At 37.6% G+C, this 20,775-nt stretch overlaps 1 protein-coding gene across 1 annotated transcript in view; it reads right to left on the bottom strand.

Annotated features, from left to right (window-relative positions):
• MTMR1 (myotubularin related protein 1) overlaps positions 1–20,775 on the bottom strand; it is a 281,756-nt gene that overhangs the window by 20,189 nt on the left and 240,792 nt on the right. Inside the window, exons 13-14 of the mRNA XM_053699156.1 lie at positions 15,944–16,057; positions 2,406–2,582 (exon numbers count right to left, since the gene is read on the bottom strand). Of these exons, the coding sequence (XP_053555131.1) occupies positions 2,406–2,582; positions 15,944–16,057 (291 nt within the window). The remainder of the gene's footprint in view (positions 1–2,405; positions 2,583–15,943; positions 16,058–20,775) is intronic.

Below are 20,775 nucleotides of genomic sequence, written 5' to 3'. Positions count from 1 at the left end.
ACCAAATCTAAGCTGAACAAGAGAGAATGTCTGCCTGTACAGAACAGGACTGTAGTTTTAGTGAATTGTGTTTGAAGGGAAAATATAGCATATAAACAAACCAGCCTCTAGGGAAGTAATATATTAAACAAATAACAATAAAGACCATTTATTTGACTAAATATATGAAGGCATATTATGACTGATTTCATCTTTCAAGAGTTTATTTAATTTAAAGTAAAAGTAAATCCTAGCGTTGTACAAACGCAAGGATTGACTATTGAAACAAATAAAGGGGACTTTCATTCATGAAGTATAAGATACTTCATGTAGAAAGCTCCTTTATTTGTTTGAATGGATCGCCGTTTTTACCTGGTACAGCAGCCCACGGCTAAAAAAAAATTTGGCTAAGAGGTGACGTTTTCACCTCTTAGCCAATAGCCGTGTGGTAAATCCGGCTCCCATGGGCACCAAGCCGGATTTACAGCACGGCTATTGGCTAAGAGGTAAATACTTCATGAATGAAAGTCCCCTTTATTTGTTTCAATAGTCGTGTATAACGCTAGGATTGACTTTCACTTAAATAGTCAAATAGTGAATAATATATGTTGCAAAAAACAAAACCTAATATAACAAGGATAGCAACAATAAAGTTACAATGGCCTTGCTGCTGCTGAGAAAACAATGTAGTTTATGAAAACTATAACAAGTTTTCCTTACCTGTATCCCTTCAAGTATTAATGTCAAGGCCGGTACCTATTGCGGCAAATTTTGGGGGGCAGCACTTGGCCACTGCACTGAATATATGGCCAGGCTTTAAAAAAATAATTTAATTTTTAAAAGGGGGGCTGGCTTACTGCCAAGTGGTCACATGACTGGCTTTTCACCGAGGTCACGTGACGTTTTCGACCAGCCACCTTCCTGTCTACTATGATGGCATGCCGCACATGGCTTGAGGGAGTCACGCACATGCGCACGTGATCTCCCAGGCCAGGCGGCAATGGGGGTTAGCCCGGTTAGGTTAGAAGAAGAGAAGTGACAGCCGGGAGGAGACTCACTGATCGGTGGAGCATGAGCACTGGAGACCGAGTGGAGCAGGGGGACAACTCAGGTAGGGCACTGCCACAGCCACTGAAACATCGCTGGCTGACAGAGTCAGACTCAGTACTGTTTGTAGTGTAGGCAATAAAATATTTAATGAGTGAATCGTGATTGATTTATTACTCATCCATCTCCACAATATGTACACTGCTACTCACTAAGATTTCCATGATATAGGGCAAGCAACATGAAAGCCAACATGAAAGCCAACTTTTAATAAAAAATCTGGCTTCTCATGAAGGGAACAAAATGCATACTTGAATAGAAGTCCATATACATCTAAAACTTTGGGGCTTGGTTAGGAGTCTGAAAATCAACACAATGTTATTTAAAAATAAGCAAAACTATGCATTGTTACAAAAACACCCCCAGATAGCCTATATAAATGGATCATCTATAAAACACTTATGCAAAGATCAATCTAGTATACAATGTCCCTTTAAAACAGACAATATATAATTCTCAAGACATGCTCCTGAGTATACCAAGGTATGCTCTTCCCCAAAAGGATTACCAAGAGAATGAATTAAATTTGGGACTAAAAGTAAACTGTGTATGCTATCAACCTTGACTTTCATGTCCCTTTATGAGTTATATTGCTGAGCATCACCAGCCTTTACCTCCTGTGTCAGTATTACACACTGATTCTACAAACAGGGAACATCTCTGTAAGATTGTTGTCCAAATGTGCTGCCAAACGCAGATGATATGATCAATTTGCAAAGTTAGATAAAATGAGGATCCCAGCTATCAAGATACACCAGCTGTGTCTCTTACATGTATAGTACTTATTAATATTAGAATATTTCAGTTAATTCACTAAAAAGCTGTTTAAATCCATAAGTATCCATAAGGTTATCTCTCTGACACTGGTATGTAAAAGGGATATTAAACCCATTTTTTTTTATTCCGACAGAGCTAACCATTTAAAAATAAATTCCAGTTTACTTCTATTATCAAATTGTTTTTGTTTCCATTGTAGTATTTGTTGAAGAGATACCTAGGAAGGTGTCTGGAGCACAAAATGGCAGGAAATAGTGCTGCGGATAACATTCTTGCAAAACTGTTGCCATATAATACACCAGACACATGTACGCGGCTGAGCATACATTCCTGTTTTTCAACAAAAGATACCAAGAGAACAAAGGAAATTTAATAACAGAAGTAAATTAGAAAATTGCTTGTTCTATCTGAATCATGATTTTTTTTGGATTTCATGTCCCTTTAAGGTGAGCAGAAAAAGAAATGCATATACAAATAAACTTAATATAAATAAGCAAACTAGGTTTTAGGAGAAGAGACATTGAACAATGTAAATACAATACCTGTGGTCTCGTTCTAGGGTTCCATCTAATGTAATAATTGACCCATAGTTCCAAGTGGCTCAGACTGGCAACTGGATAAAGTACATGGTGTTCATAGTTCACATAAAAAGGATTTGTGAATTCATCCACGTGACTATTAATGTAGGCCCACAAAGATATTGTCTGTGTGTGTAGGTCCTGTAATATAAAAGCACAGCAATGCTTTACTTATGTTCCTTTCATCTTATACCAGATAATTAATTTCATTTACATAAAATGCAATACTCTACCCACATATAATGTGTTTGAGAAACCTCTGCTATTTGCTGAATTCCTTATTCAGCAAATAGCAAATGCTTCTTTGTAAAACTGCTGTAAATAAGCCCTCTCAAAGTGGCTGAACAGGCAGGAAGAGTAGACCAGGCCAGCCTATCATCCATCCTTCCCTTGAAACACAATGGAGGGCTCTTATGTTATATTGTACCTGTATAGAGGGTCTTTCTGTCTTTCCATATGCCCAAGAACAGCTCTTTCCTTTCTCAAACTCTGGCACAGCTCTTTTTCTCTTTCACCCCCTACAGAACAGGCCTAGTTTATGCTCAGAACCCACACAACATTAGAGATAGAGGAGGTAATGGCTTATAGATGTATTCAATTTTAGTATTTGAGCTTGGTTTATGGACAAAAATTCAGCACAAATAGATATGAAAACAATAAAAAGGGTACATACTTGGCAAACTGCAAACATATATACTACTAAACGGGATGTGTACTGACTGCCCAACTGAAATCTATAGCTGTGAACTCTCATGCTGCTGCTATTAAGATAAAAGGCTTACAATGTAATAAGTACAGTCCCCAAAAGATTGCAATGTGATGCACATGTAGAATGCAGTTTGTACTTAAATAAGAGCAGTATAGAAGTATGTGTAAACATGGAATGTACAGTTAATAATCTATCAGGTGTTTGAATAAAAACACGATTTACACAGGGGTTGTTATAAGGAGTGAATCAGCTATTTGTATAGAGGCAGCAAGCAGTATTGGATCAGGAGATCACAAGGGAAGTGCTTGCATAGTTAGAGGAGTTTATTCAAAAACAAAATGCATCAGGACTCTGTCAGGACACTGTGCACAAGCAAGAGTTTACCACAAGAGAGGAGGGGAAGTACCAGGAGCCAGAGGTTTGCTGCCACTGTCCCTTTACATTGTAAATAGCAGTCAGACACATGTATAATCCTGGGATATTAAACAGCAAGGATGTGAGTGAGGCAGCTGCTTAGTATTCAGATGAGGACTAGAGTACTCTGGGAGGCAGCAATGGAGAAACAGAGGTAAATAAATGCTGCACAGTTTACAGAAGTGTTTTTTTGTAGTTTTTTTTTTTAAATGGTGTTGATATTGTAAACAGTACTTAGCCTTTTTCTACCTAAACTAAACAAGTGTATATACCTATCTTTTCCCTATCCTGCTGCATGATGGGCAACTTGTATTCAACTACTCATAGCTCTACAGAGCAGGGTTTCCCCAGTCCTCAGGACCAGCTACCAAGTCAGCTTTGTTGTTACTTTGGATGATAACAGGTTAGATAACCACACTTTCTGATTATATAATCTGTGCTGCAGAAAATCCTACAAACCTGATGTGTCAGTAGCTCTGCAGACTGGGTTATGAAACCGAATCACAGAGAAACAATGATATCATTTATCAACTAAGCCAGCATACTTATTTGTTCCACAATTTACAACCAAATTATGTGTTACAGTATGTGGGTCATTCCGATTCAAATCTATGACGACGACGACTTGAAGAAAGGTTGACAACGCATACAATGCTTATGTTCAATAAAGAAAAGCAACTTTCATTTTTTAAATACAAGCAAAATACTAATTTCTCAGTCAGCTGCAGGGCTGCAGCTTCACGCTCTGTTAAACAGCTGCACCTGAAGCACCCAATTACCACTGGACGATATATCCTCATTGTACTGGAATGAAACTACAGCATGAGAACAATAAGTGATATTCTGGAAACAAATCTGAATTAAAGCGCTGTGCAGAATAATAATAATAATAATGTGTGTGTATTTGAACAGCAGCAATAAATACTTTGAGCTCCATCTTGTGGCAATATGATAGTTCAGTTTAAAAAAATGTCAATCAGAAAGTAGTTGTGTACCATAAACAACTCATATGGCACAAATTCTTACTGATCTGACCAGGAAATATTATTTTGGTAAGTAAAAGAACTTAAGTGACAGCTACCAAAACTAACACAAATAGTAAAAGCTTTTCAGATTTCATCATAACACAATTACATATAAGAACATTTTCTTGGGTGAATTGAAATAAAGATATGTTTAGGAGCTGAAGAAGCACCACTAAAACAAAGCTATATAATATTAAAACGGACATTAAACACAAAATACATTTTATAAGCTTAGTGTTCTTCCCCTCCTCCCTCTAGTCATGGGAGCTGCCATGTTGTAATCCATCTTTTACTAAATTCCAGTGCTGACCTGTTTGCACATGTGCAGCAACTCTCCTTCAGATACCTGCAGTGTAACCTAGGTTCCATAACGGCAGCACCCATGATTAGAGGGAGGTGCATAATATGTATTTAGTGTCCCTTTAAAGTGTGAAGAATAATATATAACATGGCTTTTAAAAGGGCAATCTTAAAAAAAGATATTAAAGGGCCATAATAGTAGAAAAATCACTTGCTCTAATCCATTAGAGATGGTAATTTTACAACTATTGACCCTGCTCTACTGTGTATATAACTCCAGCAATGGGGTTAAACACACAGTAGGAGTGCCTCTTGGGACCTGTAGAACACTGATGGCCCAGAATGGAACTCAATGCTCTTCCAATCACTGAGTGGCACTTCTACTGTGTGTTTAACCCATTTGCAGGGGTTAAACACACAGTAGAAAAGGATGGATAGTTGTAAAATGACATGCTCTAATGGATTAAAGGGTGGAAGTTTTTGACTATAATAACCCTTTAACCCCTTAACGACCAAGGACGTAAGCCACACGTCCTCAAAAAAAAATACAGTTAATGACCGAGGACGTGTGGCGTACGTCCTTGGTCTGGAAAGCAGCTGGAAGCGATCCTGCTCGCTTCCAGTTGCTTTCCGGTTATTGCAGTGATGCCTCGATATGGAGGCATCCTGCAATAACCCCCCTTGGCCATCCGATGCAGAGAGAGCCACTCTGTGGCCCTCTCTGCACCGGACATCGATGGCCGGTATCGTTGGTGGGTGGGAGCTTACGTGGGAGGCGGGTGGGCGGTCATCGATGCTCTGTGTGGAGTGGAGGGGGGCGGGATCGTGGGCGGGGCCTACGGGGGCGCGCACGGGTGGGAACCGCTACACTACAGAAAAATAATAAAGTTAAAAGTAAAAAAAATAAAAAATTAAGCATTACAAATTGAATCTAAGGGATCTGGAAGGGGTTGAGGGTTGGTCTTGGTGGGGGGGGAAAGCTACACTACAGAAAAGGGCATTTATTTTTAAAAAAAGGCACATTTTTTACTAAACTGGGTACTGGCAGACAGCTGCCAGTACCCAAGATGGCGCCCATTAAGGCAGAGGGGAAGGGTTAGAGAGCTGTTTGGAGGGGGGATCAGTGAGGTTGGGGTCTAAGGGGGGATCCTACATATCAGCATATGTAAATATGCTTTAAAAAAAAAAAAGGCCAAATATCTTTTTATTTTAGTACTGGCAGAGTTTCTGCCAGTACTTAAGATGGCGGGGACAATTGTGGGGTGGGGGAGGGAAGAGAGCTGTTTGGGAGGGATCAGGGGGTCTGATGTTTCAGGTGGGAGGCTGAGCTCTACACTAAAGATAAAATTAACCCTGCAAGCTCCCTACAAGCTACATAATTAACCCCTTCACTGCTAGCCATAATACACGTGTGATGCGCAGCGGCATTTAGAGGCCTTCTAATTACCAAAAAGCAATGCCAAAGCCATATATGTCTGCTATTTCTGAACAAAGGGGATCCTAGAGAAGCATTTACAACCATTTGTGAAATAATTGCACAAGCTGTTTGTAAATAATTTCAGTGAGAAACCTAAAATTGAAAAAAATTTAACGTTTTTTTTAATTTGATCGCATTTGGCGGTGAAATGGTGGCATGAAATATACCAAAATTGGCCTAGATCAATACTTGGGGTTGTCTACTACACTACACTAAAGCTAAAACTACCCCAAAAAGCTCCCTACATGCTCCCTAATTAACCCCTTCACTGCTGGGCATAATACACGTGTGGTGCGCAGTGGCATTTAGCGGCCTTCTAATTACCAAAAAGCAACGCCAAAGTCATATATGTCTGCTATTTCTGAACAAAGGGGATCCCAGAGAAGAATTTACAACCATTTATGCCATAATTGCACAAGCTGTTTGTAAATAATTTAAGTTAGAAACCAAAAGTTTGTTAAAAAATTTGTGAAAAAGTGAAAGATTTTTTGTATTTGATCGCATTTGGCGGTGAAATGGTGGCATGAAATATACCAAAATGGGCCTAGATCAATACTTTGGGTTGTCTACTAAAAAAAAATATATACATGTCAATGGATATTCAGAGATTCCTGAAAGATATCAGTGTTCTAATGTAACTAGCGCTAATTTTGAAAAGAAGTGGTTTGGAAATAGCAAAGTGCTACTTGTATTTATGGCCCTATAGTTTACAAAAAAAAGCAAAGAAGATGTAAACATTGGGTATTTCTAAACTCAGGACAAAATTTAGAAACTATTTAGCATGGGTGTTTTTTGGTGTTTTGGGGGTCAAAGTTAGAAAAAGTGTGTTTTTTTCCATTTTCCCCCATATTTTATAAAAAAATTATAGTAAATTATAAGATATGATGATAATAATGGTATCTTTAGAAAGTCCATTTAATGGCGAGAAAAACAATATATAATATGTGTGGGTACAGTAAATGAGTAAGAGGAAAATTACAGCTAAACACAAACACCTCAAAAATGTAAAAATAGCCTTGGTCCCAAACGGACAGAAAATGGAAAAGTGCTGTGGTCATTAAGGGGTTAAAGTATAATTCACTGCATTGCAAAAGATCTGCATGCAAAACAATGCTTTAAAAGCATTTAAACTGTTATTTTGTTTGATAAATATGCCTCGTTTTGCAGACCTCTTACATCCATTTGAAAAGTCTCTTGAATGCTGATTATGTTACTTCCTTTGATGTAGCCAACTAGGGACTCCTGTACATATCAACCAATCATTGTGCAGCATGTGGGAGTGTCAATGTTCTGCATTCCACTGAATGCACTCCACCCTCTCTGGGAGGAATGGAGACCACCCCAGAGACAGAACTTTTTTTCACTTTCTGCAATGAGATTTTTTTAGTGTAAATTTTTCTGCAGGTCATTTTTAAATAAAATAAAATTGTAAATTTGTCAGTTACACTAAAGCACCAGATCAACTGCAATGTGTTGGTTAACTGGAGAATAAAGCAATATTTAAAGTTGTATAATCTAGTGCAGTAGTTGAAAATTGCATTGCAAATTAGCTGCAGACAAAAAAAGTAATTGTAAAATGTCTCTTGAATTAATTTGTTTCCTTTTCTTTTATTCTAACATAAAAATGTAATAATAAAAAAGTTGCATCGCTCATACGAACATCTTACATTCAGAGAAAAACAGCTTTGCAGACTGTGAAAAGCTAGGGAACGAGATTGCAAAAATCTCAGAGCCAGACAACAATCAATGAACTGCTGCTTTGCAGCACTACTGCATATTTGAATGTTGACTTCAAACAGCACTTTGCTCTGGATGCACTGTGTTAAGGAAAACTTATACAATGCAGCCAGAAAATAGCTCTGTATAAAAAGAATAGCCTAATGTGGAGCAACACTGAAAATTTAAAGTGCTAACAGTTCCTGTTCTTTCTGCAGACATGCTTCATTTTCTGCGATGACATCTCAGATCACTCTATGTTCTGCCTTGGGGGAGACCACTAGGTAAAAACAGGCAAAATAATAATTAAAAGGGTATTGTATATGTTTTGTTTAATTATGCACAATTAAAATGTTATGGGCAATACTGTTTTGAGTTTATTATATTTATAATATAACTATAACATTTAGATGCTCAAATTTCTTAGAGTGTGTACATTTTGTATTACTGGCCCTAGATAACACATAGGTAAAGTCCCACTCTGGAGTTGCACGAATTGCAGATCCTTTGCAGCACACAGCAGTTACTGGTGGGTCTATTAACTCATTGGCTGGCTGACAGTGTCCTGCTTTACAGCTGCAAGGCTGGTAGCTCCTGAGCGGGACTTTACCTGTGTATGTAACCACTTTGCATGGCATTAGAATAACATAATTTATGTAAGAACTTACCTGATAAATTCATTTCTTTCATATTAACAAGAGTCCATGAGCTAGTGACGTATGGGATATACATTCCTACCAGGAGGGGCAAAGTTTCCCAAACCTTAAAATGCCTATAAATACACCCCTCACCACACCCACAAATCAGTTTAACGAATAGCCAAGAAGTGGGGTGATAAGAAAAAAAGTGCGAAGCATATAAAATAAGGAATTGGAATAATTGTGCTTTACAAAAAAATCATAACCACCACAAAAAAGGGTGGGCCTCATGGACTCTTGTTAATATGAAAGAAATGAATTTATCAGGTAAGTTCTTACATAAATTATGTTTTCTTTCATGTAATTAACAAGAGTCCATGAGCTAGTGACGTATGGGATAATGACTACCCAAGATGTGGATCTTTCCACACAAGAGTCACTAGAGAGGGAGGGATAAAATAAAGACAGCCAATTCCTGCTGAAAATAATCCACACCCAAAATAAAGTTTAACAAAAAACATAAGCAGAAGATTCAAACTGAAACCGCTGCCTGAAGAACTTTTCTACCAAAAACTGCTTCAGAAGAAGAAAATACATCAAAATGGTAGAATTTAGTAAAAGTATGCAAAGAGGACCAAGTTGCTGCTTTGCAGATCTGGTCAACCGAAGCTTCATTCCTAAACGCCCAGGAAGTAGAAACTGACCGAGTAGAATGAGCTGTAATTCTTTGAGGCGGAATTTTACCCGACTCAACATAGGCAAGATGAATTAAAGATTTCAACCAAGATGCCAAAGAAATGGCAGAAGCTTTCTGGCCTTTCCTAGAACCGGAAAAGATAACAAATAGACTAGAAGTCTTACGGAAAGATTTCGTAGCTTCAACATAATATTTCAAAGCTCTAACAACATCCAAAGAATGCAATGATTTCTCCTTAGAATTCTTAGGATTAGGACATAATGAAGGAACCACAATTTCTCTACTAATGTTGTTGGAATTCACAACTTTAGGTAAAAATTCAAAAGAAGTTCGCAACACCGCCTTATCCTGATGAAAAATCAGAAAAGGAGACTCACACGAAAGAGCAGATAATTCAGAAACTCTTCTAGCAGAAGAGATGGCCAAAAGGAACAAAACTTTCCAAGAAAGTAATTTAATGTCCAATGAATGCATAGGTTCAAACGGAGGAGCTTGAAGAGCTCCCAAAACCAAATTCAAACTCCATGGAGGAGAAATTGACTTAATGACAGGTTTTATACGAACCAAAGCTTGTACAAAACAATGAATATCAGGAAGAATAGCAATCTTTCTGTGAAAAAGAACAGAAAGAGCAGAGATTTGTCCTTTCAAAGAACTCGCGGACAAACCCTTATCTAAACCATCCTGAAGAAACTGTAAAATTCTCGGTATTCTAAAAGAATGCCAAGAAAAATGATGAGAAAGACACCAAGAAATATAAGTCTTCCAGACTCTATAATATATCTCTCGAGATACAGATTTACGAGCCTGTAACATAGTATTAATCACGGAGTCAGAGAAACCTCTATGACCAAGAATCAAGCGTTCAATCTCCATACCTTTAAATTTAAGGATTTCAGATCCGGATGGAAAAAAGGACCTTGAGACAGAAGGTCTGGTCTTAACGGAAGAGTCCATGGTTGGCAAGATGCCATCCGGACAAGATCCGCATACCAAAACCTGTGAGGCCATGCCGGAGCTATTAGCAGAACAAACGAGCATTCCCTCAGAATCTTGGAGATTACTCTTGGAAGAAGAACTAGAGGCGGAAAGATATAGGCAGGATGATACTTCCAAGGAAGTGATAATGCATCCACTGCCTCCGCCTGAGGATCCCGGGATCTGGACAGATACCTGGGAAGTTTCTTGTTTAGATGAGAGGCCATCAGATCTATCTCTGGGAGCCCCCACATTTGAACAATCTGAAGAAATACCTCTGGGTGAAGAGACCATTCGCCCGGATGCAACGTTTGGCGACTGAGATAATCCGCTTCCCAAGATATCGTCCAAATAAGGAAATACCACAATACCCTGTTCTCTGATTACAGACAGAAGGGCACCGAGAATCTTTGTGAAAATTCTTGGAGCTGTAGCAAGGCCAAACGGTAGAGCCACAAATTGGTAATGCTTGTCTAGAAAAGAGAATCTCAGGAACTGATAATGATCTGGATGAATCGGAATATGCAGATATGCATCCTGTAAATCTATTGTGGACATATAATTCCCTTGCTGAACAAAAGGCAATATAGTCCTTACAGTTACCATCTTGAACGTTGGTATCCTTACATAACGATTCAATAATTTTAGATCCAGAACTGGTCTGAAGGAATTCTCCTTCTTTGGTACAATGAAGAGATTTGAATAAAACCCCATCCCCTGTTCCGGAACTGGAACTGGCATAATTACTCCAGCCAACTCTAGATCTGAAACACAATTCAGAAATGCTTGAGCTTTCACTGGATTTACTGGGACATGGGAAAGAAAAAATCTCTTTGCAGGAGGTCTCATCTTGAAACCAATTCTGTACCCTTCCGAAACAATGTTCTGAATCCAAAGATTGTGAACAGAACTGATCCAAATTTCTTTGAAAAAACGTAACCTGCCCCCTACCAGCTGAACTGGAATGAGGGCCGTACCTTCATGTGAACTTAGAAGCAGGCTTTGCCTTTCTAGCAGGCTTGGATTTATTCCAGACTGGGGATGGTTTCCAAACTGAAACTGCTCCTGAGGACGAAGGATCAGGCTTTTGTTCTTTGTTGAAACGAAAGGAACGAAAACGATTGTTAGCCCTGTTTTTACCTTTAGACTTTTTATCCTGTGGTAAAAAAGTTCCTTTCCCACCAGTAACAGTTGAAATAATAGAATCCAACTGAGAACCAAATAATTTGTTTCCCTGGAAAGAAATGGAAAGTAGAGTTGATTTAGAAGCCATATCAGCATTCCAAGTCTTAAGCCATAAAGCTCTTCTGGCTAAGATAGCCAGAGACATAAATCTAACATCAACTCTAATAATATCAAAAATGGCATCACAGATGAAATTATTAGCATGCTGGAGAAGAATAATAATATCATGAGAATCACGATTTGTTACTTGTTGCGCTAGAGTTTCCAACCAAAAAGTTGAAGCTGCAGCAACATCAGCCAATGATATAGCAGGTCTAAGAAGATTACCTGAACATAGATAAGCTTTTCTTAGAAAAGATTCAATTTTTCTATCTAAAGGATCCTTAAACGAGGTACCATCTGATGTAGGAATGGTAGTACGTTTAGCAAGGGTAGAAATAGCCCCATCAACTTTAGGGATTTTGTCCCAAAATTCTAATCTGTCAGGCGGAACAGGATATAATTGCTTAAAACGTTTAGAAGGAGTAAATGAATTACCCAATCTATCCCATTCCTTAGCAATTACTGCAGAAATAGCATTAGGAACAGGAAAGACTTCTGGAATAACCGCAGGAGCTTTAAAAACCTTATCCAAACGAATAGAATTAGTATCAAGAGGACTAGAATCCTCTATTTCTAAAGCAATTAGTACTTCTTTAAGTAAAGAGCGAATAAATTCCATCTTAAATAAATATGAAGATTTATCAGCATCAATCTCTGAGACAGAATCCTCTGAACCAGAAGAGTCCAAAGAATCAGAATGATGGTGTTCATTTAAAAATTCATCTGTAGAGAGAGAAGATTTAAAAGACTTTTTACGTTTACTAGAAGGAGAAATAACAGACAAAGCCTTCTTTATGGATTCAGAAACAAAATCTCTTATGTTATCAGGAACATTCTGCACCTTAGATGTTGAGGGAACTGCAACAGGCAATGGTACATCACTAAAGGAAATATTATCTGCATTAACAAGTTTGTCATGACATTTAATACAAACAACAGCTGGAGGAATAGCTACCAAAAGTTTACAGCAGATACACTTAGCTTTGGTAGATCCAGCAGGCAGAGGTTTTCCTGTAGTATCTTCTGGCTCAGATGCAACGTGAGACATCTTGCAATATGTAAGAGAAAAAACAACATATAAAGCAAAATAGATCAAATTCCTTATAAGACAGTTTCAGGAATGGGAAAAAAATGCCAAACATCAAGCTTCTAGCAACCAGAAGCAAATGAAAAATGAGACTGAAATAATGTGGAGACAAAAGCGACGCCCATATTTTTTTGGCGCCAAATAAGACGCCCACATTATTTGGCGCCTAAATGCTTTTTGGCGCCAAAAATGACGCTACATCCGGAACGCCGACATTTTTGGCGCAAAATAACGTCAAAAAAATGACGCAACTTCCGGCGACACGTATGACGCCGGAAACGGAAATGAATTTTTGCGCCAAAAAAGTCCGCGCCAAGAATGACGCAATAAAATGAAGCATTTTCAGCCCCCGCGAGCCTAACAGCCCACAGGGAAAAAAGTCAAATTTTTTGAGGTAAGAAAAATATGATAATTGAAGCATAATCCCAAATATGAAACTGACTGTCTGGAAATAAGGAAAGTTGAACATTCTGAGTCAAGGCAAATAAATGTTTGAATACATATATTTAGAACTTTATAAATAAAGTGCCCAACCATAGCTTAGAGTGTCACAGAAAATAAGACTTACTTACCCCAGGACACTCATCTACATGTTTGTAGAAAGCCAAACCAGTACTGAAACGAGAATCAGTAGAGGAAATGGTAAATATAAGAGTATATCGTCGATCTGAAAAGGGAGGTAAGAGATGAATCTCTACGACCGATAACAGAGAACCTTATGAAATAGACCCCGTAGAAGGAGATCACTGCATTCAATAGGCAATACTCTCCTCACATCCCTCTGACATTCACTGCACGCTGAGAGGAAAACCGGGCTCCAACTTGCTGCGGAGCGCATATCAACGTAGAATCTAGCACAAACTTACTTCACCACCTCCATCGGAGGCAAAGTTTGTAAAACTGATTTGTGGGTGTGGTGAGGGGTGTATTTATAGGCATTTTAAGGTTTGGGAAACTTTGCCCCTCCTGGTAGGAATGTATATCCCATACGTCACTAGCTCATGGACTCTTGTTAATTACATGAAAGAAAACCCTTTTAGGTTTACAAATATGTAACTAGCGCTGCAACTAATGATTATTTTCATAATCAATTAAATCGGCAGATTATTTTTTCAACTAATCGGAAAAAAAAAAATCCTTTATTTAAAATAAAATGCACATGGTTACAAATATAAAACTTCAGACTAAAACTTGACATTGACATAACTGTCCAATTTTGTAAGCAGCAGAGTACATTTTTATAATTAATTAAAACAAAACCACAAACTGTTTGAAAAGAGATAGAACTAGAAAGAGGTAGACTATCACTGTTTATAACATTCGGCCAATAACTCTTTCAGAAACTTTGCATTTAAATGCAAAAATGTCAACAAGACCACGTGCTCCTGGCTGAGGCTGGCTCTCTTTTTGCAAGCTATTTTGCCTGCAGCAGAGAAGAGGCGCTGAGATGGTGCTGAGGTGCCTGTGATGCATAAGTAGGAGTTTGCCAATGTCGCCAGGGTGGGATATTTATCTTTGTTAGCTCCACCAATGCAAAGGGTTTTCCTCCATGGCAAGGAGCCTCTTAATAAAATAAGCCTGGACTTCATTCTAACATAAAAAAATCTTAAATATCTATATGCAATGGTAAATAACCAGCTATAAGGTTAGGGAAAAAATATCTAGTACGCTCATAAAATAACAAATATATATACTTATAGAGGTTGAATCTGGTACATATCACAATTTATTAAAAATATAAAAGAAAACTATTTTAAAAAAAAGTCAGAAGCGCTAAGGACTATACATCAAAAACAGGACAAAGCCTTACACATTTATCTATACAGTACATATAATCAGCAATAGCAAGTGATCAGTTGATAATTGTACAAACAGATAATAGTGCACATCAATTCAAATAACAACCCCCATCAATCTAGGGCTAGGTGTAAATAACAAGCTCAGCACTTAATCATGCAAAGCATAATCCCAAATCACCTGATTTAATATAAACAATCCAAATGACGACTCCTATTTACTTCTGGGTTGCACATAAGCCAGGAGTAGTTGTACACTTAATAATAAACTTATACTGTCCTGAATAAGTGAAAGTAAACATCTGTAGACGTCCTTTAGGCTAAGGACATAACCATAAAACACAATGCCATGTGCAGGAGTTCATCTGAGTTTATTAGCTGTGTGCAGACCAACTAATCAATAATGATACTCATTGACAACTATTTTCATAATCGAATATTTTGAGTTGTTGTTGCAGCTCTATATGTACCACATATTTACAGGCAATTTACAAGCACTGTATCTCCAAGGAAGCTAAATTGTGCAGTATATTATTGGTTTACAGATTTGGTTTTTTTTTAACCCAGCACATATTGTCACAATAGAGTGAAAATATTATCTACGATTATGGTCTATTTTTTTTTAAAGTGAGGCAGCACATTACCAATATTAAAAAGGACATGAACTTATTTTTTTATTTGCATTAAAAATTAATGACTGCACGGTAAACAATCTGTATACAAAATATTTTTTTTTAAAGCACTAAAAACTGGAACTCCCCCCCCCCCCCAGAAAATTTGCTGAGTTTTGCAGCCCAAGGACACATCCCTTGAAAGGCCTGTTTTTTTTATATCTTACTGACAAATATAAATGATTTCCAGCATATCAAGCAGCAACCACATGCGGCATGTAGGACAGTCAAGGTTCTGCTACCAAAGAATGTACTCCAGTATCTCTTGCATGGAGAAACACTTTATCATATTCAAGTTAAAGGAAAAGTAGCCAATACCACAAAAGCAAATTCTGTATCCATAATTTTAAAATAAATTGTGAATTAAATTGTGTTTCTTTAATTTCATGGTATTTAAAAGTACAGTACTAGTAGGATGAGAACATATTTTCTAATATAAACTTTAAATGCCACAAGTAAGTCACATGCTTATAACACTGTATCATTTTGTTTCTCTTTGCATTCACTGTGCCTTTTTTGCAGTGAAGGGGGGGGGGGGCGGGGGAATGGTGCTAAATAATAAATAAAAGACAGTAATAAAAATGCATCACAGACAAGAAACAGTGTAAAACAAGACTGCAGATTCTGCAGAAAGGAAAGGGATTCATAAACTTGGTTTAAAGATACATTTGTAAGGTGATTAATAAAAAAAATAAACTAGTACATACCTCTTTCATTCTGTGCTGTTCACAATTATACAAAAATGTTCCAAATAGACAACTGTAAAGATGATCCAATATTGTGATAAGGAAAAGCTCATTAAACTCAAATGCTGCAGGAAACTGGAAAGAAAAAGTAATTATAGAACTTTAACATTTGCTTCAGATGAACATATTTTTCAGATAAAAAAAAAATCTAAAAAAGGTATACTTGCCCTTAAGACAATATATGGAAATATTGATTTTAGCTATTGTAAAATAAATAAATAAAAAGGAGTCATTTTTTTGGTAGAATAAATACATTTGATAAACAGGCTAGGTGATATACAGTATGTTCTGGTGAGTATATGATCTTGTAACATCTTGTAGAAAGGCCAAGAAGTCTACAGGGTGCCTTTTCATCCTATACATGTATGCTATGGCTGCAGTGATTTGCAACATTATTTGTAGATTTGTTATACAATGTTGCAAAACACTGCTGCCATAGCATACTAAAGACACGTGCACACTCCTGAGCGCTAATGAGCCTACCTAGTTTTACTCTTCAATAAAAGATACCAAAAAAATCACGCAAACTTGATAACAGAAATAAATAGGAACGTTTTTTAAAAAATACATGCTCTACCTGAATCTTGAAAGTGTAGAGGGATAGTAAAGTCAAAATTAAACTTTCATGATTCAGATAGGGCATGTCATTTTAAACAACTTTCTAATTTACTTTTATCATCAAATTTGCTTTGTTCTCTTAGTATTCTTAGTTGAAAGCTAAACCTAGGTAGTCTCATATGCTAATTTCTAAGCCCTTGAAGGCCACCTCTTATCTGAATGCATTTGACAGTTTTTCACAGCTAGAGGGCACTAGTTCATGTGTTTAATATAAATAACATTGTGCTCATGCACTTGGAGTTCTTTAAGAGTCAGCACTAATTGCCTGAAATGCAAGTCTGTCAAAAGATCTGAGATAAGGAGGCAGTCTGCAGAGGCTTAGATACAAGGTAATCACAGAGGTAATAAGTGTATTAATATCACAGTGTTGGTTATGCAAAACTAGGGAATGGGTAATAAAGGGATTATCTAACTTTTTAAACAATAGAAATTCTGGAGTAGACTGTCCCTTTAAGTCACTTAAATATACATGTGCTTGTTGTGTTTATCAGTCTAATTGCATTTGTTCTATTATAGGGAAAACAAATTAATCACAAACATGTCATCATATGATATAAACTAAGGTTTAAATAGTGTTTATCACTGTGGGAGGGTCCATGTTATAGATCATCACTTAATTTGTGGGGTAAATCAGAACAGGAACCGCTGTTATTGCAGCAGAACATGTGACACTTTTAGTAGCAGCCACTAATTTCCACATATTAAGACTGCATGCTCTATCCGAATCATAAAAGTTTATATATATATATATATATATATATATATATATATATATATATATATATATATATATATATATATATATATATATATACATACATACATACACACACACACAGGGCTCAAAATTTAAAGTCATAAACTACTAGCCATGGCAAAATGAAACTCGCCACTTCTGATCTTACACGCCCACAAACTACACGCCCACACCACACCCACTACTCCACCTCTCTTTGCATATGTTTAGCCATTGTGAAACCTTTTATTGTGCAGTAATTTTTTAAATTTTTTATTTTTTTTCTATCATAACAAGATAAATAATGCTACATACAGTAATAAATTAACAAATATAAGTGCATAGCAGTTAGCAATTAACAACTAGGGTTTTGGGGTAGACAACAGCTGGATGGAAAAAGGAATTTGTTGAACTGAGGGAAGGCAGGGAGTGCCGACAGTCATGGAAGGTCACAGCAGATTTGGAGGTTTATTTACACACTTTCTGAAGCACCAGCTCCTACTGAGCATGTGCAAGAATTCACAGAATATACGTATATGCATTTTGTGATTGGCTGATGGCTGTCACATGATTAAGTGGGAAGGAAAATAAAATCAACTTTTACATTTTTAAGAAAACAAATCTACTACCCATGTGAAATTCAAACTAAGTGCTTTTGTATTTTCTATTTATTATTTAATTTTTGATTATGCTATTCTACTGTGTTTAGTCGTCCTTTAATCTAATTAGTAAAACATTTACAATTGATTTCTTTTATAGCCAGTGTGTGCGTTAAAAATACTTTTTCATCTTCTGATTATGGTAGGATGTCAGAGTAATGACTCTTTACACACCTTTAAAGTGTAAATTGTCTTTGTCGCTCTATTTTAACAGTTCTGTTGTGACTTTATGCCTAAAATGTTTTTTTACTTAAATCACGTTAATGGTAAAAAAGATACTAACATTAATCTTGTAGGTTTAGCGATATAAAAGTTATGGATATCTTAACTTCAAAACCAAAGTGTAATGAGTGTGTACTGCTTATTATAGTGACACGATATCTGATAACGTCAGAAGCAAGCAAGGTCAATAGTGAAGGGTACAAAAGTAAGTCACTGTGTTCACCTTAAAAGTATACTTTGCTTTTTTGGCTCTGTGCAAATGACCTTTGAAGATTTGCCTCCTCAGAGATTAGGGAGGCAACTAAATGAGGGCCTCTTGCCCAAGGTACCTAGATGATATAGATGTTTAACAGTTACCAGTCCCATAAAGGCCAAAACATGTCTAGGGCTAGATGTACAAAACCGTTATTAAAGGATAATTGCACCTTTATTCGGGCTGGGCTGCACCTCTAAGTTAAACCAGAATGATATACCTTGTGAAACTATTTTAGTCAACCTTTGCTCTTCAAAGAGGCTCCAACCTGTGTGGACACCTTCTCACGGAACACATTTTAAAGCTGTACTCCTTTCTCTCATGCTTTATAATAGCTAGCTAACAATGCAAAAGTAATATCATTCTTACAAACATCAGTAGCTCATTTCTTTCCTTCTTTTTTGCAGCTTTATTTAGAGATAATAATGACAAATTGCTTCAAACCATACCTGTAAAACGATATAACCTAAACTGTATTCTATGTACAGGGGTTTCGTAGGAAAAACAGAATTTATGCTTACCTGATAAATTACTTTCTCCAACGGTGTGTCCGGTCCACGGCGTCATCCTTACTTGTGGGATATCTCTTCCCCAACAGGAAATGGCAAAGAGTCCCAGCAAAGCTGGCCATATAGTCCCTCCTAGGCTCCGCCCACCCAGTCATTCGACCGACGGACAGGAGGAAATATATATAGGAGAAACCATATGATACCGTGGTGACTGTAGTTAGAGAAAATAATTCATCAGACCTGATTAAAAAACCAGGGCGGGCCGTGGACCGGACACACCGTTGGAGAAAGTAATTTATCAGGTAAGCATAAATTCTGTTTTCTCCAACATAGGTGTCCGGTCCACGGCGTCATCCTTACTTGTGGGAACCAATACCAAAGCTTTAGGACACGGATGAAGGGAGGGAGCAAATCAGGTTACCTAAACGGAAGGCACCACAGCTTGCAAAACCTTTCTCCCAAAAATAGCCTCCGAAGAAGCAAAAGTATCAAATTTGTAAAATTTGGCAAAAGTGTGCAGTGAAGACCAAGTCGCTGCCTTACATATCTGGTCAACAGAAGCCTCGTTCTTGAAGGCCCATGTGGAAGTCACAGCCCTAGTGGAGTGAGCTGTGATTCTTTAGGGAGGCTGCCGTCCGGCAGTCTCATAAGCCAATCGGATGATGCTTTTAAGCCAAAAGGAAAGAGAGGTAGAAGTCGCTTTCTGACCTCTCCTTTTACCAGAATAAACAACAAACAAGGAAGAAGTTTGTCTGAAATCTTTTGTAGCCTCTAAATAGAATTTTAGAGCACGGACTACGTCCAAATTGTGTAACAAACGTTCCTTCTTTGAAACTGGATTCGGACATAAAGAAGGTACAACTATCTCCTGGTTAATATTTTTGTTAGAAACAACCTTAGGAAGAAAACCAGGCTTAGTACGTAAAACCACCTTATCTGCATGGAACACCAGATAGGGCGGAGAACACTGCAGAGCAGATAACTCTGAAACTCTTTTAGCAGAAGAAATAGCAACCAAAAACAAAACTTTCCAAGATAGTAACTTAATATCTATGGAATGTAAAGGTTCAAACGGAACCCCTTGAAGAACTGAAAGAACTAGATTTAGACTCCAGGGAGGAGTCAAAGGTCTGTAAACAGGCTTGATCCTAACCAGAGCCTGAACAAATGCTTGAACATCTGGCACAGCTGCCAGTCTTTTGTGTAGTAAGACAGATAAAGCAGAGATCTGTCCCTTTAGAGAACTTGCAGATAATCCTTTCTCCAAACCTTCTTGTAGAAAGGAGAGAATCTTAGGAATTTTTATCTTATTCCATGGGAATCCTTTGGATTCACACCAACAGATATATCTTTTCCATATTTTATGGTAAATCTTTCTAGTTACCGGTTTTCTGGCCTGAACCAGAGTATCTATCACAGAATCTGAAAACCCACGCTTCGATAGAATCAAGCGTTCAATCTCCAAGCCGTCAGCTGGAGGGAGACCAGATTTGGATGTTCGAATGGACCCTGAACAAGAAGGTCCTGTCTCAAAGGTAGCTTCCATGGTGGAACCGATGACATATTCACCAGGTCTGCATACCAAGTCCTGCGTGGCCACGCAGGAGCTATCAAGATCACCGAGGCCCTCTCCTGATTGATCCTGGCTACCAGCCTGGGAATGAGAGGAAACGGTGGAAATACATAAGCTAGGTTGAAGGTCCAAGGTGCTATTAGTGCATCTACTAGAGTCGCCTTGGGATCCCTGGATCTGGACCCGTAGCAAGGAACCTTGAAGTTCTGACGAGACGCCATTA

This window comes from Bombina bombina, chromosome 1 (assembly GCF_027579735.1).
Source record: "Bombina bombina isolate aBomBom1 chromosome 1, aBomBom1.pri, whole genome shotgun sequence".
In the NCBI taxonomy this organism is placed as follows: Eukaryota; Metazoa; Chordata; class Amphibia; order Anura; family Bombinatoridae; genus Bombina; species Bombina bombina.
Note: the sequence above shows the minus strand (reverse complement) of the source record. Positions and strands in the feature narration are given on the sequence as shown.